This window comes from Rhipicephalus microplus, unplaced genomic scaffold (genome assembly GCF_043290135.1).
Source record: "Rhipicephalus microplus isolate Deutch F79 unplaced genomic scaffold, USDA_Rmic scaffold_15, whole genome shotgun sequence".
In the NCBI taxonomy this organism is placed as follows: Eukaryota; Metazoa; Arthropoda; class Arachnida; order Ixodida; family Ixodidae; genus Rhipicephalus; species Rhipicephalus microplus.
In genome coordinates, this window is record NW_027464588.1 from 16,929,938 (window position 1) to 16,956,275 (window position 26,338).

At 42.6% G+C, this 26,338-nt stretch overlaps 1 protein-coding gene across 1 annotated transcript in view; it reads right to left on the reverse strand.

The window, feature by feature from the left end:
• Positions 1 to 384: 384 nt before the first annotated feature.
• Positions 385 to 26,338, reverse strand: part of LOC119186747 (glutamate receptor ionotropic, kainate 2-like) — an 83,014-nt gene continuing 57,060 nt past the window's right edge. Inside the window, exons 6-14 of the mRNA XM_075883175.1 lie at positions 25,430 to 25,606; positions 22,624 to 22,788; positions 14,372 to 14,476; positions 12,305 to 12,418; positions 8,635 to 8,838; positions 7,013 to 7,542; positions 5,623 to 5,821; positions 3,368 to 3,581; positions 385 to 849 (exon numbers count right to left, since the gene is read on the reverse strand). Of these exons, the coding sequence (XP_075739290.1) occupies positions 578 to 849; positions 3,368 to 3,581; positions 5,623 to 5,821; positions 7,013 to 7,542; positions 8,635 to 8,838; positions 12,305 to 12,418; positions 14,372 to 14,476; positions 22,624 to 22,788; positions 25,430 to 25,606 (1,980 nt within the window). The 3' untranslated portion in view covers positions 385 to 577. The remainder of the gene's footprint in view (positions 850 to 3,367; positions 3,582 to 5,622; positions 5,822 to 7,012; positions 7,543 to 8,634; positions 8,839 to 12,304; positions 12,419 to 14,371; positions 14,477 to 22,623; positions 22,789 to 25,429; positions 25,607 to 26,338) is intronic.

Sequence of the window (26,338 nt, forward strand, 5' to 3'; positions counted from 1 at the left end):
CATGCTCTTGTAAAGCTGTAAACATTTGATAGTTTGGTGTGGGCTACTTGCTTCGTTACTGAAATAATAAACCCTCATAAAGATGTTCTTAAGATATCATAAATGTTTAAATTTTGAAAACAAGGAGCCATTACAAAATTCAAAGGGGGACGTAAATAATGATGCCGGTGTTGAGTATTCTTTTAATCGTTGACACAGCCACGTGTGACCCATTTTCACAAAATGCACTACCGGTCACATGGACGAAATGGGCAGCTATACTGCAAAATAATGGTAGTCTTAATGAAAATGCACTTTATTAGGCTAATGATCAGTGCTCAAACAGAAAAAACTGCACAATCTTGCAGGAGCTCTGAGCATTTCCAAGCATATTTTATTCCCCTCTCTCTCTCTCCGTACAATATACAGCAAGCAATGTTTCAAACCGTCTCAAGTCGAACAAAAAATTCCACGCTAGGATCAATAGCAATTTTTTGTGTATCCCGCATGAACTTCGTTGCGCCGGTCATTGTTCAAAATGAACACAAGCTAAATAGTCCACTTCATGCGCTGAGATGTAAAAGGCTCAGGCAGCCCTTCAACTGCGTCCTAATCTCGCTTTACAGAACAACTCGGCGAAAGCGATGAGGCAGGCCAGACCAAGACCAGCAAGGAGAACGACGAACACGCCACCGACTGTTCGCAGGCCCAGCTCGCTAGCTGCATCAGTCCTAGATTTGCCGGCTTCGGTAGTAGGACATGGTTTGAGCGGATCCCGTACTTTCCACCAGCGATCCTTGAATTTTCGCAGGGTGCCGCGCTCCTGCAGCCGTAGTAATGTTGACGACAGGATGTTGCGGTACGGAGATCCTGCACGAATAAACCATTATAAGGCATGGTTTGTTAAAAATAAAGTTTTATTCCGGGACGCACGAACACTGCAGTGACGTATTTCCTTCCCGAAAACGGCGTAGAAAAGTGAACGCAAATAAATGGCAGTGCTATTTATGGTCGCGTTGACGGGCTTATTGTTCACAGAATTGAATTCAGTCTTTTTTTTAATTTTTCCTTGAGAACATTTCTAAGCACTTCCTATTAAAAACCAATGAAACATTTATCAATTGGGTCATGGTTTTGGAACAATCTGCAGTTTACGTGCAAAAGAAAAAAAATATAGTCCTTTGCCTTGTCTTCACAGGAAGTGTACCTGCATGCATCTTAAAAGTGAAAGTCTTCATTTTCAGAGACACGTATACATTGTTTTGCGGTCGTATTCTCTGATGGCGTTACCACCCCTCTTATATATTGTACCGTTTCATGTCGCAGTAATCTGGGCGGGCAGGATGATGTCACCATCTGCAAGCAGCAAAATTAAGCAATGCATCGTGACCGGGACCTCCACTATTAGTTCCTGCAGGGCATTGTTCTTATGCTTCCGTTTCATTTGATGCCTTTACAATGATAGAAGCGCAATTTCGTCAACGTCGTGGCCCACCACAAGTTGGCGACGTTAGCCCAAGCCTCTACTTGCCTCATACGTTCTATTCATACGATTGATAGCTCTACGAAGCACACCTGACTTACTTGGCTAAAACTTGATTAAGTGAAGTTTTGGGTTAGTTGGTTTAGCAGTACGAAGTACTAACAGCATAAATTCAACATGGGTACACAAGGAAAAAGACTGACAATTGCTGTACAGTCTCTTCTTGTCAGGGTGTCTTCTTGTGTCCCCATGTTGAATTCGCATTGTTCCTAATTTACACTGACAACAACACCGCCAACCTAACGCTGTGCTTCGCACTTAACGTTCACCCTCAGAAAGATCGCTGCCAGGCTAGAAGGTACAATCAATGCGCGTTGCATTTCGCTCCAAAATGCCACGGGATGGCGTTCTTAGCCCAAGATGTGAGTCCAGTCAGAAACGCTCTTCTGGCTTTCGCATGACTTTCGCTGCTTGCGCTCTCAGCGGTAACTACTACAGTTACCACAAAGCTTTGTTTATTCTTTGATCATGCTGTTAGGTTGTCGGCATGGAGATGTGCAACCAGGCGCCAACGTGCGTTGATCTACGTTGAACAGTGCTATAGGTACAAAAAAACAACAGACATTGAGCAAGCTCGCTTATATCTACGTACAGTAAGCATTTAACTACTTCGGGAACAACAGGTTTTCCTTTCGTGTTATGCCACTTGCTGTGACGTCGGAATTACCCGTTCATTTTTGCTTTACAGACATGAACCCAGCTTCATTTTGACACAAACTGTGTGCCGGCGACCTGTAACATAGGGTAATTGGCACAATATTTCATTGCTCACTATATTTTAAACTACTACCAGACCTGCTTATAGACAACAATACAACACGATCTTAAAAAAATGCCGTCAAAGACAAACGCGGATTTAAATTTTTCTATTACGCGCTCAATGGCAAATAAGACATTCTAGAGAAAAGAGAGGACAATGTCAAAAAACTATAAGCAGAGCATATTTACCTGCGTACATAACTTTGATGGAATGATAGTACAGTAACTTGAATTGACTAAACACTCAATAAATGCGTCACCTTTAAGATTTCTGGCCTCTTTATGCACTAAATTTTAATAAATTTGCGTGAAAGAAACGTGCCTTTGAAATTCTTTAAATATTTTCAGAAGAGGAAGTATCATGAAACATAAATCTTAGTAATTACGTATCAACTTGAATTGAACTAGTGCTAATTTCGGTTTCTTGTGTACATTACGTTTTGAGTACCAGTTGTTTTGGTTTTCTGTTTGTACTTACTATTGTACTCCCTCCTTGTTATGACCCTCAAGTGAGGGCTGACAGTATTAATAAATAAATAAAATTATATAAAAGTGTCGTGCGATTATGAAATTGCAGTTTAATAGATGAAAAACTATCCACAAAAAGACACGCTGACATCAACTCTATTACTGGATTATTAAATGGAGCTCCAAATCACATGGTCGTTTATGAGCAATGTGTTGTTCTATAAAGTGAGGTTAGCGCACAATTGTGAACGATGTAGCGAGGCAATACAAAAAATATGATTGGTGTAACAATTAATGAGAAGAATAAAGTAGAGTGGAGCGAGGAATAAAATTTTTATTATTAACATCAGAATCAATAACACGATGAAATGAGCATGGGAGGGGCATGCACCACGAGGTCAGGCACTCGAAGAGGACGCAGCAAGTTAGTTGGACAAATGACATTACCGGTAGTCTACAGGAATTACGTGGCTTTGGCAAACACGGCGTCGGATCAATTGGTGAAAACTGGAGCACAAAAGAGGCACCTGTCTTGTGGTGAGTGGAGTCAGCCTCATGATAGGGAAGATGACAATATTTATGATGAAAATGAGACACGTTGTACAAGTTAAGGCTCACCATGCGGCGTGGCAATGCCGTAACCCTTGGTGTCTAGAAGACCCCCGATCTGCTTCAGCTGGCACCGTCTTCGTACCACGTACTCAATGCTCGTAGACTCCATGAGGAAGGCGTAGCCACCGCGTTCCACGCGCCCAATGCCCTCGGCGATGGAAGACACTAGGTCATCTTTCATGGCGTGCCGCATCATCTCGTACGTATCGTGCCTCCACTCCTGTGAACCAGTGATTCCGATAATATGAACTAAAATTATATATGTAAATGAAGCATGAGCAGGTTGCAAATGCTTTCTGACTTTTTCAAATAAACTTGGTTAGTCTCAAAGCGCACCACAGGCGAAGTTTCACTTTAAAGGGTGAGCTTGTTTCGTTGTCCTTGTTTTTATGAATGCCGATATGTTTACCCTTCTGAATATTGTGACAAGTAGAGATTACAAAAGGAAGTGACACTCACGACAAGAAATAGTTATAAACGAACACACAAGAAGAGGGCGTTTTTTCACGGCACTAGCTCTTAGTGACATTAGGTTTTTCGAAGGGCACTACGGAATAGGTCCCCAGCCAAGTCGAAGTTGTTCATCCGGCTCGAATGTTGCGATATTCCAATAAATAAACAAATATAAAGTGAGGCAATGGTCGAAGCTAAGAATTGTACAGCATACGTATGATATCCGAGCATAGGTATGGATCAAGTAAGAGCCCGCCAGCTGTAATATTATTTACTAAAATTTGATTTATTCCATTACTTGGAAGTGCAGGCTTTTCTTACGAACCACTAGAATCGCAGCCTTACCTTAACGACACGCTTTTCTCTATGTGGCCTCTGAGATATGCGTCTACAGCGCAACAATACGCTGGCAGTGTCGATATAGAAGGCAATGCAGAAAGAACCACAGCTGGTTCCCGCCTATATAGGATCCATCAGGGGAAGCCCCACAAACCTGAACAAGCTAGTTCACTCCAAGGCGCGAGGTCTCGCTTTCCGCGACCTCGGAGAACTTCCTGTCGGCCCGGAGTTGTGGAAGACAGAGATCAAAGGACCACCTCTAATGAAATTACCTAGCACTTTTATCTCGTCAGGAGAGACTTTCGTCTTTCTAACAAAAGGGGTAAATTGAGCACAGGCATTGACTCTCGGGCTCGTATCTCAGCTCGGCTTTATTGCACAATATTTATTGCGACAAATATTGTAATAGCTCTTGCAGGTACTGCAACGAATTCGCTAGCCTAGACCACATGTTCTGGCGTTGTCCCTAGTTGCGGGGCACGGACCAATCGAATGAAGAAAAGTGGTTATCCGCTAGGAAGAGCCCCGATGTCGGGGATCACTGTGGGCTGTCCAAAGGGCCGACGATGTGATGGTCGGGCTTGTCTGTCTGTCCCAACGTAAGAGCGGCCTACCTAAACCGCCGCACACCTACTTCAAACGTAACGTTAACATTTGGCCCAAAAAGCTAGAACTACTTTTCAGACCCTTCGGGTTTGCGTAATGTTTATCATGCGAGGTGTTTTTATGCAGCGATGAATTTCAAAGCACCTGATACATAATTAGGTCCCGTCGATAAAGTTCAGCCACCCAGGCTTCTAAGCCTTTGTTTAAAAGTAGTGTCTGGGCAGAATTTGGTTGTATAAAAATAATTAGCTCACAAATATATCAGCACAAATGCTTCTTTCTTTCGGAACTTTCATTAGGGCTACGTGACTAGGTGACTTCATCTGTCTTTTCCTAAACGTACGTAGTACTCACGCCTTTGTGTTTTCTGAACACGTCAATTGTTTTACAGGCCATACGTAGTACCATGCAAGGCCATCACCGAAATAGACATCCGCTTTGATATAAAATGTGCCCCAGCTTTAAAAGGTTTGATCGCCGCTGCGTTGACTTCAGTTTCGATAGACTCAAAAATGCTTGCAACTCGTGTACTTAGAGTTTGGTGCACGTTACATAGTCTTATGTGCTCATGAGGTCAAAATTTTCGGAGCCTTCTATTACGGTGTCTCTGCTGGTCGTATTGTAGTTTTGAGACGTAACCCCATCAAAATGGTGAATTCAGTTTTCGGGAAATTATGACTTCACTAACAGCACGAAAATTGAATAATTATTGCTATCGTGATAACAATGCTGTTCAGCACGAAATATAATATTTTAACGAGACCACTTGCTTTATGATTGGTGCATAGTGCCTTTAGAAGCAATACTGCATGCATTTATCTGGAGCCGATCATAATACTTGTCGCTGATAGATGGTGCCATACCTTGAACAAGGCGTGAGTCGATCCTGAGCGAACGCATCCGTAGCGCACGGCTGACTGCTTCGCCAAGTCTTCGGCACTCTCGATGGGTGACAGCAGCCTCTCTTTAGTCAGAAAAGCTGTCAGGTTAGCCGTGTAACAGGAAACTAGCACGAAGGAGAAGATCCACCAAGTGGCAGCAATGATGCGTGCTGAAGCTGCCCTGCACAATATGCCGTGTTATGCAAAATTATCTTGAACAAGGAATAGTGCCCAAGCAGGCTACAGGGTGGAACATTGTCGACACAATGCCATCCTATAGGGAGTATGCTACCCTATAAGTTTTGTATATGGTATGTAAATGAATGACGTCCGATTTCTGACATAAATAGGTAATCATTCAAAACTGCACTAACAGATTAAGTTACGCGCCCTAAATAACGTTTTGTTGTTAAACATGTTTTTCACTGACTTGTATTTTTGTGTTCTACTTTTACTGCATTTTTGTTGTATTACTCACCCCCTCTATAACGCCTTTATGTGCCCTGAGGATAATCGAAATAAATAACAAAGGAAGCTATGCAAAACGAGCCAAGTGTAAGTAATGCGAAAATTGCAAACTCTTTTTAAGGTTGCGTTAAAAACATGTAAAAAATAGGCAACTAACAGTCGGAATATGCAGAAAAATTCGTTACTCACTAAACAACGGAAACACGAATTGAGTACTTTTCTGTAATTTTTGCTGTAAAAAAATCACCACGCCACAACAAACAACTTCGAAACATCATAATTGTAGAATTATGTTCTTTCAGTTTCGTTTTGAATATTTATGTTGGATTCACGCCACTGTTAAATACTTTGTTGCTGTCTATCAAGAGGCAGCGCCACCTCATCGATAGCACTTCAAACACGTGACGTGGATCATTTCAACCGAGATGGCCAAAGTCTAAGGTGTGTCACAAGAATTACCAGTTCTTAGAAGCGAGACTGGGAACATCTTTCCGAGCGAGAACAATTCACTAAGGCTATTAGCCACATATCTCCTCAATCTGTCTGCTGAGTTTCGATATCTGCGCAACGTAACATTACTTTTTTAGGCTCAAGGTGTAACAGACAACTTCGTGATTAATCATTTTGGAAAGCTATACGCACTTTAAAAAATTGGTGTTATTTTAATTATTCAGCGTAGTCATATCTCACGCAAAAGAATGAAGCAATCTCTTCAGCGCTATCCCTTGTCTTTTTAACAATCTCTTTTATCAGCATAAGGTCAAAAACCCGACATTTTCTTACTTGAAGTTTTATATTTTATATTCAAAACATAAAAGGTAGAGAACGAGAATTGCAATATCTGGTTTTAAACAAAGTCTATGCAATGAGGGAATTGATGAAAGAAAGACAATTTTCAACCTACCTAGGAAATATACCACATCCCTGCCTCATGATGGCGCTAACTATGAACCAACAACTGTTAGGGAGAGTGAAGTCACTTCGCACCGTTGGCAGAGTACAATTTCTCCAGCTGCCAGAATATAACGTATCTCGTTGGAGCTCGGAGGAACCGACTGCTTCCTGACCCTTGATGATGTCGAGCCTGGCACGGCCACTGTCCGTTTCAGTGTACCAATCTCCATCACTGCGCGATAAACTGCTTCTGCAGCAGCAGCAGCATCCATAACGTCGTGACACGGCACTATTTCCACGACACACTGCGCTCTGAGCTCGAGCGACGCAGCACAGAATTACACTCACTGTGACGCACGCCCCAGCGACACAAAACCACACATCCCCCGAAAGCGGAGACAGGAAGAATAGGAGGGAACGCTTCTGGTCGGTCTTCTTGTAGAGTATGCTGACTCCCAACGTCATGAAAGGCATAGTGAAGTCCACAGATTGCTCGCGCTCTGAGGTGATGGTCAGGTCACCAATGGCCAGGTCTGCCTCCTGCAGCGGAGACGTAGGAATCGTCGAACAGTTGAGCCGGTTAAATTAAACAGCATTTGCTAGAGATGAGGTGGGTTATAAGTACGCTTGTACACTTAAAAACGTATGACCCTACAATTGACTTCAAGAAATTTTCAGATAATTTTGGTTGTTGGCACATTCAAATAAAAGCTACAAGTGAATGGTGCGGAGTATTTGCAAATGAAAAGTAGCCAGTATTTTCCCTGAAATATTTATGGTTGAAATGTCTCAGTAACTTCACTAAGCTTAGATAATCAGTCTTAATCAAGCCACCTGACGCTTACAAGCCTCACTTTCATTCTAGGAAATGGTATCATTCCACTTATTACCCACTTGTCCTCGGTAACGTCATCCCTAATCATAGGGTCAAATAGAACAAAGCTTTAGAGCACGGCGTTCTGTTCACAGTGAAAAGAAGATGACAGCACGCGTTAATATTTATTCCTACGAAATGAAAGTGGTTAGGACTTCGGTGTTTATAGTTCAAAAACGATATCTTGACTCCTAATAATAATATCAACCATTAAGCACTGCGGCTGTTTCACCCTTAGTCAGAGTTAAACAACCAGCTACGGTCTTTTTCATTATGCTGGCGTGTAAATGCGCTGAAGAAAGAGTGAGGGCGAACACGTATGATGCATGCCATATTAGCCATACTGAGCTTTTACGCATATGACACGAGCAGGTGAAAGCTGTCTTTGTATGTGAACCGATTATACGGTATCGTGATGTTTTTTTACAGAGAATAACGATACCCTAAGCTGGTTGCAATTCTGTTCTAAGTTATTGTTTCTATTAGAAGCGGCAGAAGCTAGACGATATTTTTGAGTTTAAAATACCATTTAGTCTGAAGACACCAAAGCTCTAAATCACAAGGTATTTCATAACGGTTGTATCTTATGAACCGGAACGCCACCAAACTTTTTGAAGCACTGCGTGGACAGCTTATGGAGAATGCAGAGTGTTATAATCAGAATCTACACAAGCAAGTACGACAGTTGTCCTAAAAAGCTGGCTTCTGTTACACTCATTTATTGGAGTACACAGTGAATTTTCTCAATCAAAGCTTACCATGTCCACAAGTTCGCGCATTATGCCGTTCCACCTGCCCTGTGAGTCACGGGTTCCGTAGGCGCCATCTCTGACGAGCTTGAGCCGGTAGCGGAAGCCCAGCGTTGCGGATATTTCACGGAGCAAATCCACGCAGTAACCTTGGAAGCGGTCGTTTCCCTCGAGCTTGTGCGCGGATTTCTTGAGCATGACGTATGGTGCAGTCTGCAGTAAGCATCGTGTAAGACATACGCGAGAGCTTCATTCCGAAGTTTGGACGATATCGCCTGCATGTTTTCTGCTTCAAGATTGATTGATGATTGATTAATATGTGGGGTTTAACATCCCAAAACCACCATATAATTATGAGAGACGCCGTAGTGGAGGGCTTCGGAATTCCGCTTCAAGAGGCTTTTAGCTTGTATCTATGCATTTTTACGTTGACGTGCTACCGGAAGACAGGAACGCAAGTTTTTGAAAAGTTTCAGCTCCCCATGCGTAAACAATTATGTACGTACGTAAACATGTACCTTCTAGTTTGTGCAAGCCACTAAATGGTGATGAAAAATGCAATGAAACTATAATTGATTTTGTTAAAATTGAATCATAACTGAGGCAAAACAGTAATAGGTGTTTTTATTGTTTTAGCGTTTACTATTGTGTAAACACATTGGATTACCGGACGATGGTGTTGACACCTCGTGATGACATGGACACGTTTGTGAGCGTTCAGTATTTATTTATTTATTGTATACCTGCATCGCCCCATCGGGCATTACAGCAGGAGGCTTACATAAAAAATATACAAAGTAAACGCACTCACAAAGCGTGGTAAAATACATCGTTGTAAAAACTGTCAGGAAGGAAAAATTAGTGAAAAAGGAACTCTTTCGCCATTTCCCGCTACAAAGCATTTAATCAAGAAGTGAAATGCATGACATTTTGACAAGAACAATTTTTGCTCTCCTGGTTTTGCTTGACCGCCTCAAATTGCGCCACCTATCCAGCTTTAGGTCTCTTACGTTTACGTTTGCGGCATTCCAGCTCCTCCAGCTTCGGTAAGCTGGGTGAAACAAGCAGATCACAAATCGCACTCGCATTTGCGGCTTGAGTCTCCGCGAGGCCAAAACCGTGCTCAGACTCACTCGTTGGATTTCGTGCCAACCGGTTGTGACGCTGCAATCTCCAACGACAGCGCAGCTATGGCCGACCGGCTCGCTCTCCACCACGGAGGAAAGCCCTCCGCCATATTCTGACGCCGTGAAGCTCTCGCTGAGTCCTCGGACTCTTGCGACCGTGTGCATCTTTTCTATTTCTTACCTCTGCAAGTGGGTATATCTGTACCTGTCCTTATCTCTGTCACTCTCCCTTTTAATCCTCCCTATCCTTTTTAATCCCTCCTTACCCCCATTCCTCGTAAGCCACTGCAGTGTTTGAGGTGTCGCATTATGATGCAGTCAGTTACGGGGCTTACTTCTAGTTTCTTTTTTATCTTTTAAGAATCTTTTAAGAATCGTCTACGAACCGTGCTTAGCCACGAACGAAGGTGAATTTGCGAGAAGGGGCCGGAAACGTAAGACCTTTCGAGAGAGTAGTACACGGTTCGTAAAAGTTCCATGTTTCGTTCAAGCTGATGCATGCGCAGATTAATTCTGGTGTCTGATAACGCGGTAACCAAAAGAATGTGCGTACAAGGTAAAAACCCTTCATAACTGCATTCAAACGATGTTTCCTTTGATAACACGCTGTCACCATTGCGTAAAAATAATTTTGGACGTATTTAGCGTGTACTGTATCCCAGTTTACGCATACGGGCATTGGAATATCGTGTTACTGACCGATGGTGTCGAAATCTTGCAACACTTATGAAACCATAGTCGTGGACACATTTTTAGATGCGGAAGCATCTTATACTCGCGCCTTGTAGTGCGCCGTCCACGCCGTCCGCACCGCTTCTCGAACATTCGACAGCTGACGCGCGCGCATGCGCCGTCGCGCCGTCGCCCACCATCTGTGCCGCGCGCGCTTCTCCTTCGAGAACATTCGACAGCTGACAGCGCATGCGCCGTCGCGCCGTCGCCATCTGTGCCGCGCGCGCGCTTCTCCTTCGAGAACATTCAACAGCTGACAGTGCATGCGCTGTCGCGCTGTATATATACTCAAGGTCGGCGCTCGCTCGCTCAGTTGCGCTCGTCGGTTGGTTTGTACGGCGCGTCGACGTCCAAGGTCGCGGTGAAATGAATTCCAACGAATCCACAAACACAATGATCGACGTCCCTTCGACCAGCGCCGTCCTTTCGCATACGTGTGTACGTGTTCACTCATTTAAACCCCCCCTCCTACAACCACGTTAACCAATTTAGCCATCGACCCAAGTAAGTCGCAATTTAACACCCCATTTCACAACCACGTTAACCAATTTAGCCATCGACCCAAGTAAGTCGCACTTTAACACCCCGTTAACCAATTATATGCTCCGCATCCTCCTCAGTGTTCCCCCGAGGGAAGCTGCGGGCAATTTGTTTTCTCTTTAATACGGAGGACACTACTTCTTAACTACGCTGCTGGAACGCCTTTCTACAGGAACAATTTGGTACTTGCCTGGTTTTTGTCTTCCTCGCTATAGGTGGCACAACCTATCTGCTCTTTAAAGAGCTTTATGCCACTCACGTTTACGGCTTCCAATTTCTAGCTCACACAAATTAATAATATTTGTTGGAGTTTAACGTAATAAATATCATTAACGCCGTAGTGGAGGGCTGTGGTAACTTCGACCTCTTGGGGTTCCTGAACATGCACGTAAATCTAAGCACATCCACTTCAAGCGTTTTCACCTCCACCGATAATGTGACCACCGCTGCCGGGATTCGATATTGCGGCCTGCGGGTCAGCAGCCAAGTGCCTTAGCCATTGGATCATCCAGGTGAATAGGTCACTCATATTGGGTAATTTAGATCAAACAGCGTGTTCGTAAATGGCGCTCGCACATCGGCTTTGATTTATTCGGTGGCTTGAGTCTGTGGAGAGTGGATACAGAAAGTAGCGGTGAACGAAAGCGAATTCAAGATCTATGTATGATTGTGGACTTCAAACATACCTGGAGAGTAGTTTGTGTTCCTTGGAAGCAGGTATAAGTTTCATAAACGCATGCACAAGCGCTGATTCAATGCGGTATCCAGTAACACGTTGACGTAAAAAAATATACATATACGCTAAGAGCCCCTATTACTGTTTACCATACTGCATAATTTCGTTTTCAAATAATCTAACATGTGACCGTTAATGATCTTGCAGAGCAAAATTTAGAGGGCAGCAAACCAGATGTTTGATTTGCAATGATCTTACCATTTTTCCCCTTATTTATCTCTTTTTGTCTCTAGAAGCCTAATAACGCTTTTCATGTAATACATTTTGCTGGCTTTTGACAGTATCTAACATGCATCTAGATACACATTTTCTCCAATCGGCTGAAATCTCTCATTTCAAACTCTTGTTTTGGAGATATTTCCACAGAATTTCACACTTGCATCTTTCAGCTAATTTACCCTTTTACACCCAACAAGACAAAAGTATATGTATATTACCGTGATCCCATGAAATGCAGCTTTACCAGTCCGACCACCTACTTAGCACAAAACTTTGTCGGGCGCTGCAACTTCCACCATGTTCTAAGAGTGAACAATGGTCTCACCAATATTGTCGTTATCCTCAAAGTCTTGTTCTTCAATACGCTGAGTATTTCGTCTTCAAACAACTTTTCTGCTCGAGTAATGTTTAGCCCTGATGACATACTCCAAGTTCCAACCTGAGAATAAACATGCAAACATGAGAAGTACCAAGATTAGGCAAGAAATGCCGTTGCAGAAATACATTTTTTTGCAGTCTTCCTAGAGTGGCACTTGAAGTTTGTTCGCACGATACGAAAACGCAAAAGAAGATACTTCGAGCACTCTTAACGTTCACCTTCTGAAGTAGGACTGGATGGCGCATTGTGTCCTTAATTTTGTCATGATTAAGCATGCCATAGGCAAGGAGTGTTTATGCACGTGACATTGGCCTCTATAACTATTATAGCATGCATTATAACTACTATAGCATGCCTACTGCAAGAGAAATTGCGAAATGCCCATTACGCCATACATATTCCATTCGAAAATTGGCGAAGTACCCGCCCACAAGATGCCACGCGCATCTGTGAAGCAACCCACTTTGTAATGAGGGGGAGCTGACTCTGCGCGATTCACACGTTTGGACGCCTGGTGCAATGATAAGATTGTGCAACGTAATGCTTCTTTCATCTAGATGGCTTCTTGGTAGATCATATTTATATAACGTTTTATTAAGCAGCCTAAAAGGCGGAAGTGGCTCTCTGGTAGAACACCGACTAGCCGCAAGAGGTACAAGTTCGTCTCTCACTTAGATCAAATTTTTAAAATATTTTCATTCTCATGTATGTCGAATTTCATCTCTAGACCACTTCACTTTCTACCGAGAATGCCAATGCCAACACCGATGCCGAAATTTTAGCTAAACCAATCTTTTAATGCTATCACATTATAATATTATTACTGTGAAAAACTTCGGCGAGCTATAAAAGCATCAGATATTAACGAAGGAACACAAGTGTGCTGTGCTACAGTTGCACAGCAAAAAATATATTACCTAACTGAGCAAACAACATTCGTTATCTACTAAATTCAATCCCCACGTTAAAATCACAGTCTTATATGTACTGCATGACAACGCAATGTCATACTTACTTCAAGGCAATGCATTATTGGTTCATTCACCATTCATGCTGAAGTTATACTTAACAAGGTTAATAATGTGGAATGGTAAACAAGTGGCATAAACCTAACCAAGGCGCCAGGAAAATCTGCTGAGAACGGCTAAATAAAGTTTCCTCCTCAATAATAATAATAGTTGTGACATAAGTTGTGCAGTCTTTGTTGTCACATGTTACATGTATCTCACACCCTGTCCTATGATTAACCACAGTGGCGTCTGAGTGGCATGACTATGCTTGTTAGGTGACAAGTGAACAATTGTTTACTGATGTAAGCACATGTGGAACCTGTTCAATATCTCGCAATTTAAGTCCTCGAGAGACGCGTATAAAATTGTTACCCTCCAAAACATTGTTCACCCATCTAAAAGGAGGCACGACTGCATGTAATTTTAACTATCCGCGGCGTCCGTCCCTATAAGAAATCAAGCCCATGTGTTGTCCAACACTATGGTGAAAAAACAACATATTTTCTAGGTAATATGGTATGTGAACATGTGAACTAAATGTCGCTTGTATACCACGTAAATGCTAAAAACCAAGTATTCAATGCTGAATTCCAATGGCAGAGCTAGATCACGGTTTTCTGCTCTAAGTGGAGCAATCACATTCCAATGGCGGACCGCGAGTGTGCGCTGTGTTCAAATGGCAGATTGGTGGCAACCGCAGATCAGGGATCGCTCTTTGGAGCATGAATTCTTGCTCCGCCAAAACTGGTGGATTTGGCCGAAAGTTCACGTGACGTATTCTGTGCGCCTGCCTTTCATCCAATCAACAGTGAATGTCCTTAAAACGCTTCGCACTTCTCACGCCCTGACATGCTCATCTGCTTGATTTCCGCTCACAAACTGCTTCAGTCGAGATGCGTGCGTTTCAATGGCAGATTTGTGAGATACCCGGCTTGAATCTGCGCGCTCTCTTTGCTGTCTGGGCCAGCATTTGTGTCTGCTATTGGAATACGACATCACTTACCGAAGTCAGTCCCGTACGCTTGAGTTTTGCCACGTACAAAGACACGTTTCTCCGTTGGCCCGAAGAATCCAGCCAAAGTGGTCCACTCAAGCCCGAGAAACGTATCTGCCAGAAACAAGATTAAGTGAAATGAAATTTCAAACAGCTTTCAAGCAGTTCCTCACTGGGAACAAAGACCACCGGGTAATTTATGAGAGAAGAGGCAAGAAAGTCGCAACTTTGCCCACTATGGACGCCAATTAGGACCTTCAATAAAGGTATATTCGCCTTGTCTAAAATGTTTAACGTTTATCTGAGTTCAGGAATTTCGAATGCAAAACAATAATTTAAGTTGTGCTTTGCTTGGCTGACAGAAGCTTGCTATTGTTTACCAAAACGTATTACGTTTGCAGTGTCCTCCAGCGAACATTTTCACAGATAACATTTCCACGCTTGTCACTTTTCAAAGCCAGCCGGCTAGTGGCAAAACGCACTTACCCAAGGCCGCTTTTTAAATAAACTCAACGCTTAACATGTGAGATTGGGCTGCTTCCTTCAGTAAATAATGTGATATTTCAAGGACAAAACAAAGATGAGTGTTTCTCATTGAGTGTCTCTCTTTGTTTATTCTTGCCAGATCGATAAATTTTAATAACCTCTTTTCATAAACAATGCTTAAGGCAAGAGTCCACACAAAACTTCTGCTCATCTGTAGGGTGTTGAAAAACACCTGTCTTCGACAAGATGACTTGTGTGCTTGGACGTCGTCGTTGACGCGAAAACCGAGCCGCCTCGTCGACGTATTTCTGAATTTTTATGTGGGATAACGCAAACTGATCATTTTGGCTGATTGCCTTCACCACTGCATAAATAATTCGTGTCCCTGAAAACATCCTCGATATTCTCCTAAATGCGAATAGAAAACCACTATTTTGTGAAAAGTAAGTATGAGCCTCTATTATAGATGTACTTTGAACAAACGTGAAAAGCACCAGGCGTTGTTGACAAAATAATAGCAAGCTCTTGTTTGAGATAACAACCTCCCCGATTTGCGCATACATACATAGCGCCGGTAATTGGCTGTGCTTGTTCGCGACTGGTGTACAGCTTTGAGCTCCTCATTAGTCAGCTTCTGCTGAATATAATTACCTCACCTGTGGCTCTGTTTATCCAGCTTTTTAAACGCTTTCACAGTGGAGAGTCTTGCGAGGTGTCTTATCAAAACCAAACTATGATCAGGTATTATTCAGAACAGCCCCACAGGCAGTGGCATCTATGGTGCCCAATTGTTAGACATAGTATAGTGGACCAAGTGTATTCTTTGTGCTCTTATTGTAAAAAGCTTGCCTAGCGTGCTTACAGTCGCATATACTTTTTTCTGTTCGTTATTACTAGAAGCGGAAGATAACTTTACAAACGTTGGTCGCTGCTCCCGTTATTTGTCGTTCTAGTATATTTTACTTCCGCTCCTAAAATGCAGCTGCTAGCTGCTTTTGTAAATAAACTTAAATATTATCTTGTGGCCTGCACACTGAAACGCTATGACGGTACTTTTATTCCTCTGACACTCTGACAGAGAAACGCTCCGGTGTCAGATATAAAAAAAATCGCAAATCCCAAGGACAGAAGGAATTGAACATATGTGAAGTACGAATGAGATATGTACATATCTCACTTCGAAATCAGCAAAACGTCACGAGGTGGAGGTAAAAGATGCCGTACATGATTTCCGTGTAATGATTACCACGTTTGCATGTGTCGTTTGCCTTCGTCATCAATTCACGTCACTTGATACCAACTTTAGTATATGTGAAGATAGCGAAAAGACCGCGAACACACTATGAGCGTGGTATGTTGTCATGATCTTACATGACACGCATGTCAGGATTATCATGTTTGCACCAGTCATATATTTCATCATCCATTGACGTCACGTAACCCCAAATTTGCTGTATGTGGAGCTAGTAAAACAATTGTGAGCGCATCATTAAGGGCTAAATATACTTCAATGTAGCGTTGACGCGCGCGCACGCTGGGCACAGCGACGCTACGGCCGCAAAACGGGAGCACTCTATAATTTGACGCCAGGCGCGAGCAGCGTCCGTCGGCGCGGCCCGACGGCAACCGGCGCTGAATTTCGCGCCGATGCGTTACCCAGACAACACTGCGTCTCCCTCTTGTGGCGCCGGAGTGGCGCCGGACGCCCTGAAACGCGCATGCGTCAAAGCAACGCAGCGCGGCGCGCGCATGCAAGTAAATGGCAGGTCCGGCGCCTGGTGTGGCAAAGCCGGCGTGACGCGACGAAATGAACGCCAGCGAGCACGCCCACAGCTTCATGTCGAAATGTATTGGCACCTTGACTGTGGCATGTAGTCAAGCTCTCACATGACACGCATCTCATGATTATCATTTTTGCACCAGTCGCATACCTTCGTCATCTATTGGCGTCACGTAATACCAAACTTTGCATATGTTAAGCTGGTGAAATGGCTGCGAGCACATCATCAATGTGGCATGTAGTCTGGTTGTGAAATGACACGCATCTCCAGTTTATCATGTTTGCACCAGTATCATAGCTTTGTCTTCCATTTACGTCCCGTAATACCAAATTTGGTATATAAGTGAAGCTAGCGAAACGGCCGCCAGTGCACCATGAGCGTGGCATGTAGTCATGTTGTTACATAACACGCATGTCTTGATTTTCATGTTAGGGTCTGTCGCTTGTGTTCGCCATGCAATCACGTCATACCATACCAGTTTTGCACCCTGCCAAGTGAACGAAACACCGGAAGAGCTGCAGGACTATGGAATGTAAATCATGACATTCATAACATCTGTGTAATGATGTCATGATGTCATGTTCTTCATACAGTCATGTTATTCCATACCAAGTTTGACTTTGATACCATTATCGCTACGGCCAGGGGAGCTAAATTTCGCAGGCGGATAGATAGATAGATAGATAGATAGATAGATAGATAGATAGATAGATAGATAGATAGATAGATAGATAGATAGATAGATAGATAGATAGATAGGCAGACAGACAGACAGACAGACAGACAGACAGACAGACAGACAGACAGACAGACAGACAGACAGACAGACAGACAGACAGACGGGCAGACAGACGGGCAGACATACAGATAGATAGATAGATAGATAGATAGATAGATAGATAGATAGATAGATAGATAGATAGATAGATAGATAGATAGATAGATAGATAGATAGATAGATAGATAGATAGATAGATACGCGCAAATTAGCCAAAGTTCGCTAAGAAATGCGTCACATTTAAAAAGGATATAAGAAAGTTGGTTGGGAGCCGGTAAAAGAAGTCCACAGATGTGGTGCCTTGTATGTGCGTTCCACATCGTCAGGGCGTCAGGGGGTCGCGCAGAGCGAACCAGTCGGTGAGAGCTACTATGGGTGACTGAATCTCTAATAGTCTTTGCCTTCCAATTAGAGGCTTATTAAGGTAAAGTAGTAACACTAAGACATTGTTCGTCAGGATTGTGTGCTCTGATTTTGGTGCACGTTAAAGAACCCCTGGTGGTCAAAATTTCCGGAGCCCTCCAAAACGGCATCTCTCGTAATCATATGGTGGTTTTGAGACGTTAAACCCCACAAATCAATCAAGACATTGCTCGAGCACTTTGTCACTCGATAATGTTTATAACACCGTACGTGGGAAACGCGTCATTTAGTGGGTCCAATTGCTGTTAACCCTGCGTGTAAGGGGTAGATGCGGCCTGATCAAGAGGCCCAATTGACGACTTTGGGCTCTCCCATAGCTTAGAGTTTCGAGACTCTAAATCGTTAACCACTTTTCTAAACACATTGGCGGTGGGCGTTCGGGATTATATTTACCAGGACGGCTCGCTGCTCTTTCTTAGAAGAGTACGAATACTGTAAATCACGAAACACTTTCTCTTATCACTGTGTTTTGCTCCATTCAGGAGTACATTTTTTTGCAGTGCGTCTTGCTCGCATCTTTCGTCAGCAACGAGACCAGTGCTCCGGCGGAGTGGCTACTGGCTGTCCCCGCATAGTCAGATCGGCATGAGCAAGCCAGCCCATAACCTACTCTCAATTAAAGGTAATCGCGTGATGCTTGAGTCACACGGTGTGCGCAGGCTGTGCGCGCGATGCAGCAAAAATTTGCATGTTGCGTCCGGCCATATTTCATCCGTGAACTAAGTGCACCTTCGGTCATACATCTCAGGATGGTGTGTCCAAGTATAAGCGGTGTAACGCGGAACACGCGACTAAAGATTGTTTCCGGCTACGTTGACTGGCGACACCGGAGCGTTAACATCTTCCACAACGTCGCCAGAGGAGCCCAGCAACGCTGCGGAGACGCCAAAGAGAGTCTGCAACTTTATCAGAGAAATTCAAGGCCACAGAAAGTCAACAATCTTCGAAAGCAACACCTTTGAAGGAAGCATCCCAAGCATTTCAGGCGCTGGGACAAGGAAAACTTACTCAGCAATATCCGACCTCCCGAAACAATGAGTGCAAATGCGAGCTCAATGAACGGTCACCGTTGGGCTTAGAATGTAGCGTGAAGACAGTGTCAACGAAGCGACGAAAAACCACGGAGTCAAGGACATCAGTAAAGGCGCGCACACATGCTGTGCACTCCCAAAAAGTGACCGGCAAGGCATCAAGACGTTGTAGGAGCCGGTAACTATGACAAAAATTAGGGAGGGATACCTTTTCGCAAGCCGCACGATCGACATCTCTGTCGCCCAAAAATGTGTGTTCACCCGAGAAATTGTCATGAACCACAAACTTGCAGAGTCACTCCAAGCCTGGTAGCTCAAACAGCGGAAGTAAGGTTACCACCTGCGGAACATTCAGAAAGCGCCAAGCGAGCTCGCCAAACTGAGATTGATCACCTGTTGTGGGTGAGGACTGAATGCCTTTTTTTATTTGTGCTGCCCACATCAATCCTGTGCACTTCCTGTTGCCTGTGCTATTGAAATGCTTGCTTCCCCACCCCCCTTACGAATACTATGAGTTTGTTGTTTCTGATGTGGGCAAACTATCTAGTATCCCTTATGCTGCTGTCATTCATAATGAAACTCTCATGCGCCATTATTTGATTTCTCTGCTATCTTTGCTATGCTCTGTTATAGTACTTCCATCATGTGAGTAACGTTGCATGTTGCGTGTGCTATTCCTGGCGTTACGACTGTTGCTTATTCCGTCTGTTATATTTGTGCGCGCGGCTAAATCGCTGCGTAAGTGCTTTAAGTGTCATTACGCTGATTGCGTCTACTGGCACTTCACAATGGAGATGTCGTGGCTTCCCCTGAGTTATTGTTTTCATGGCAAAAACTATTGCTTTTTTTTTGCCATCATAAGCACAGCCACATGAGCCCAGCAACATTTGCATTACCGCACCATGATACCAATAAGCACGTTCTCTATACCAATGAGAACGCTCACTAAGTATAGCAGGTACTAATAAACAGGCCCACATCTGCTAGAGCAATGAATTGGTGCCGCTGCTAGAGAAAAAGACTCCATATGCCAGGACTGCTTTACATATATGACAGCTTTAAGAGAGCTCTTTCGAGCGTTTCTAGTTTTCTCCGTATACACACTGTTACAAGAAAAGCAGTCAATACACAAGAGAGTCAGTAGAGATAAATGAACCGCATGAATACACTCCCCTGCCCCCCCCCCCTTTATGGGCAGCCATCAGCCGTGTGTGGAAATAACACCAAGCAGTGCCAAGCCCAGTGATAGCCTCATGTTTGGGATAGAAAAAAAATTACCGTTGACTCATGAAAAGTAATGAGAATAAAGACTGTCTACTTTCGTTATTTTATGACAACTGCATCTTACAAGGTGAAAACGATAAAAAAGGTTGCTCTCCGTAGCAATAATACTTGGACAAAGTAACTAAATACAAAGATCTTTCCGCATAAACCCAGACCTTTACTTGAGCTTTCGAGATACCAGACCGACGAGGTGAAGCCACGCATGGGAACTCGAAGAGTACTCATTTAGTAATAATACTTTTTCCTACTCGTTCTTTTCGTGCGTAATTCGAGAATGGAACACACTGAATCCAGTCATTACACAGCAGTCAACATAAGAGTACTTTATGAAACTAATTGAAGGCACTGATCTATTCTAATCTAGTTAGCATGTACCGTGATCACCTGTTTTTCTTCACGCAGTCCTTCCTGTTTCCAATTGTAATACTAAAACACTTGTCTGCATATATTTATTGTTTAATACGGTTCCTTGATAACAATACTCGATCTGTGTTTTCTTTTTTGTCTGCTTTGTTTCTTCTCGACTCCTGTTTTTTGTTGGTGTGCCATTGGTGTACTTCGTACTTGGTTATCGTTCAAATAACTATGTATGATTGTTCTATGACCTACTGCTGTGTTCAGTGGTTATGTGTTCTTTATTATTCTGCTTTTTCTTGATTCAAACGTCGAAAGTTGTGACAGTGACGCTCACCCCTGTAATAATCCTCATGGGGGGATTGACAGTATTCTGTAAATAAAATAACGGAGAATGAGGCTTGCCGTAAGTAACCTTATTACATGCACTTATTGAAGGTACCGTAAAAAGTGTGGGTGACGAGAGGATGAGTCAGCGAGGTTTAATGTGCAAAGGTGTGTAAGTTGGCACCTCTCATGGTACGGCTCATGCAAACGACAAGGTGCCATTCCTAGTCCTCCTCGCGGTGTTAGGCGACTCAACGGTATCAGTTGCAGCAATAATACAGCGTATCATGCCAGCACTCAGAAGCACACCTTGCTCTGAAATAGGCATATGAATTCTCGCGAGGAATAATCAAGGCTAATGTATAAGAATGAGGACAACACACTTACTTTGCTGATTTATGCTCAGGAAGTTGGCATTTTATATCTCACGTACAGTCTGCGCCATATTCTCTAACGCTTCCTAACACGGTTTGGTATCAGTTATTTTCTATCCGTTTCACTACTCCTACTTTAAGTAAACCCCTCGTCTGTGAAGATGAAGACCTCGTTATCAGAATCACAAAATCTTTGTTATTTTTGGGTTTTTTTTTTCAAAATGTTAATATTAATGACATCTGCCTGCACTGTCAGGCACTGAACCCAACAAGGTTCAGTGCCTGACATTTCCTATTAGTTTGACTAATAACCTTCATTTGTGAAGAAATAGACCTTGTTATCAAAATCACAAAATTTAAGTAGCATTTGGTTTCTTCGAACCACAAAATAAAACATCCGTACCTTTCTTTGCTTGTCTCTCTCTCTTACGTCAATAGTGTTCTACTGCTAGTGGTTTGTGACGGAACTTTGAACATGTCCACAGTCGGCAAATTTACCGTTCTAGACTAGAAAATTACACATTAAGAACACCTCCATCTCAGCTTGAGGTATTACATATATTTGACATGATGTCATCTACGTGACCCTATGGTTCTTGCGTGATTTACACTAAACTATGGTCGTGGTCTGAAAGCCTTAATTGTCCAACAGCGTTGTACCACGAACGATAATACCATGGAGCATGGGTGAATTGTTTCCTCCTCCTAGCCTCTAAACATGAAACAAATGTTTTTCAACGCACTTTTTAATATATTATCGGCACCTAAAACAATCTTATCGACACTAATAGCTGATGAATTGCGGGACCAAACAGTGAATTTTCAGAAAGCCAGATCAATCTTACCACTAGTAAGATCACTATGTAAAAATTTAGTTTGTGTGACCGTGCCTGTCACATATGGCAGATGATCTGCTTGTGCTACTACATATGGTACGAAGTAAGGAAAATTGCCTTTAAGAATGGACCGATTCGTGATGTGATTACTTCTGAAAATAAAAAACAGCGAGGCGTCCACCGCCTATTATGGCTCTGATTCAAAGTTCAAAACAATATTTTATTCTGCAACGAATACACAGGATGCTTAATGAATATGAACAATCTCGCTGCTGTAATGTGCGCAGCGTTCTATGAAGAGCCATTTGACAAGCACATTATGCTTGCGTTTGCTCTATATTGCAACAATGACACGGCACATTTCAATCCTACCTCGGCAAGATTTAAAACCTGAGGGCAGTAATTGAGAAGCCTTGATGACGCAACTTCACGATGCGTTGTTACAATCAAAATCGCTATCAGACGTCATATTCCAAACAAACATATTTTTGTAGGTGTTGCACCCACGGTAACCATTGTATTAAACTGAAGCTATAGCAAGTGTCGTCACTGGTTGTATGGAAGTAAGTTTAAGATAGCTGGCTTACCTTTCTCACTGCCTCTTTAAGCATGTTCGACTGAGTCAGGTTCCTTTCCATAGAGCGTGTACGACAGCTGAATCGTGGTGGTGCTTCCAATGCACGCGCCTTGGCTAGGCTCTGGATGGCTCGCACGAAAACGATCAGAGCATCTTGAGTGATAGCCGCGTCTGTCTGGACGGAAACACCAGGACTTTTTGCGGTAGTTCATTTCAACGCTCTGCATAACGCTCATTCAAAGTACTGATTTCGAAGTTTCTCACATGCGTGACTTGACCAATCTTATTTCGAGCTTTAGAGAAGCTCTATAATGGTAAATTTTTAAAGAGAGATCAGTTTATAATAACATTAATAATAAAAATGTATCCCAGTCGTCCATTGCCATTTTCTTCGGTGGAAAAAAAGAAATAACTCGCAGCAAATTGATACAATTATAATAAGCCTATATAGCAATATATAGGCTTATTCGCATTACTCATGATAAAGACGCATTCCTGCGTCAGGAGAGAATCATATAGAATGATCCAATTGTGACTGAGACCTACACGCATGGCATACCACGTGTTTCTTATGCTCAATACTTTGCAAATTGTAATGTTCCCCATCCTCTTTCCAATGTGTGGGGTAGCAGACTAGTTCTTCTAAACCGGTTAACCTCCATGCCTTTCCTTTGCAATTACAAGTTTTTTCTTCACCGAGTGCGGGTAAACAAATTCAACTAACACCGGTACGTCATGAGCCCGAGGACGTTTGCACAAATAAGGTGACATGAAGGTGCTTGGCTAAATGTATACTTCCTGCTTTCTGAAAGTGATATTTACCTGAATTTATTTACCCTGAAAGCGATTATGATTTGTTCTAAAAAGCAGTGCGAATAGATGTACATCAATTTATTGGAAAGGCCTGAGTCCTGCGTCCTGCGTGTTTCTCTACCCAACGTTCTTGTTCTTGTTTTGATGCTTAGTCCCCCGAGTTTTTAGCAACTAAGGCAGTTCTCACTTTACACCACATACATATTGTAATATTGCAAAACATTGTATTGTTGGGCCCTTTGGCGGAAAACCTTGCGTAGGAGGGCACAAGTCGGTTCGGAGAGATAGAGAGTAAAGGCAAGAAGGTTGACCAAGCTCGACTTATTTGGCTACCCTACACTTGGGGGGGGGGAGGGTTCGGAATAAAGTAAACAAGACAGAATACAGGCTTATTCGCAAGTGGACGTCTTTTCTGTCTTGTGAACTTTCTTCCGAACCATTCCTGCTCTACCGAACACAAGATGATATTTTAACGTGACAGCCTTAGAAAGATTGTTTCACAGAAATTCTGATGTCGGCATAGGTGTTTACGTTGTTGGTGTGCGAAAAATTATCAGTGAGCGAAAAATCATCATCTTTCGCGTTACTCAAAAATTGAGAATGATGCAAATAAAATAAGTAAATGATTAACCATCCTGAAGAAGAGTAAGGACCGCACCAGAGTTGTTTGGGTTAGATTGGCGATTGAATACGAGTCGTTTGCGTAGCAAGTGGATGTTGTACCACACGACCACGACTCTGCTTGTGAAAACAGCGAAAAGAACTTGATCAGCTTGAAAATGCACTGAAAGTAGCTTCCATGCTTTCCAAACACACGCGTCTTGTATACATGCTTCACAATGCAACATGAAATTTTGCAGAATTAATGCATGGCACAAGCCTTCGTTGCCAAAGCACGTAAAAATATGTGATTATTATTATGGCTGCGTGGTTGAAGGCCTGTAACCCCCTTTGAAGAGGCACACAAGGTACTGCGCCTATTCCTTTAAGGCCAGGTATAGTAGGTGCATAGCAAATTTGAAAAGATTTCATGCACTAAATGTTTGAAATACGCACTAGTAACAAGATGTTGCTATTACGTTCAACTTCTAAAAGCGAAGTTTTATGCCCCTTGAATTTTTGGTTAGCCTTAAGCAAGTATTTAGGAAAAAACAATTATCCTCTCTGTTTCTTCGTGTAGTTGTGCTAGGACAATAGATGTGAGAAGAGTAGCACAAAACTATGGAGCTATTTGTGTCATGCTATACGTGGTAGCAGCCGCAGATATGAGTTTTCAGTGCACGGCTTTTCACGATTAGTACACTGGTTTTGAGAACTCTGCGTTTTCTACAGCATCACATTACAGTGCCACTTTTGTGCTGTGCTAAACTTGCGTATTGAATGCAAATATGTATTTTTCTATGCGAGATATGCATAATTTAAAACACGTGAATTTCACGTCTTCTTCATGACACAATTTCCGACTAATATTCAGAGCATCGCTTAGCAATATGTGCTGAAAGAGTGCAGTTTCTTTGGCGCCTATAACTGCCTCGATGTGCAAAGGGAAATCTATTCTTACGCGAGTAGTGAACACCATGTTATTTTCTACTGATGGAGACACAGTGTCCTCGCTATAAGAGATGGTGGTTGATGCTCCTAGTTTATAAGAGTAATTTTAATGATGATGGTAAGGCTGTTAAATCTATAAATTTTACAATATACTGTCTTGCGACGTACTGTGGTTTGAGTATGACGGAGTCTTTTCAGTGACTGTTATGAATGTTCAACAGAAAAATAGAACCCTTACCGAAGTAACTACTTAATGCAAGCCGCTTGACTGATGCGCTGTTTTTCCTTGAATACAGTCACAAGATATCGAGAGTATTTGAGACACGTGAAACGACGCAAAAAAAATTATGTCTAATATTTTTAAGCCTGCTTGCAAAGCAGCTTGAATCCTTTAACTGTGACGGCATATCTGCAAACAGTGGTAATAAAAATAGATTGCTTTAAGAACTCACCCTTATTTGCTTCCAGGAAACCCGATGAGTCAAGAAGAGTGGGTATAAGCCAGTTTTTGTGTACTTCTCACGTACAGCTCCAATGTCTTGTTCCCAAACCTCTCTCTTCAGGAGCATGAAGCCAGTCAAATTCGTCCCTGAGTTCTGCAAGGCTGTCAGGTCGACAGTGTGGAGGTCCTGCACCATTCATATACTTGGTTCAAATAACAAAATCTTGGAACCTAGGTTCATGAAAATCATAACAGTTTTGTGCAGTTTAAACTTCTATGAATTGTATCTTCTTACTTTGGTTTACTGTTAGAGCTCATTAACATTGGAGGCTCGATGCGCGCTAACTTCAAAACAATTTATTCCTGTATCATTGACAACGAGCGACAATATATCTCTCTTATACTTTTCCACAAAACCTCGAATGTATCAGTCAAGTGGTTATCCCTGTCACGTTGTGTCGTGTTGTGTAATAGGAATGCTCATTCTGACCTTCTAGTTTAAAATGCAGTAATGTACGACAAAATTCACATATCGAACAAAACCAAGCGAGAAACTGTGGTTCAATAAATCTATATCTTGGCACGAAAGCACCACAACTTAATAATTAGTAAGGCCATTTGGTGATCCACATTTGTAGGCAGACAAGCTAAATGAACCAAAAATTACATCTCAAAGGATAAAAAGTGAGACGGAGCCACGGAGAGGTCGTTATTTGCGAACCCGCATCTTTGTTATTTTTTATATTTATCGTAGAAACACATTACAACCTTTAAGTATTAATGATAGGATACACTAAAATGACCCTCGGATAGAATCTACTAGTTGGATGTGCGGCATTTCTTCAGTAACGTATGTAGACGCATACTCTAAAGAACACTTACTCTAGACATCACGCAGGAAAGGTCCGTTCTTTAAGAC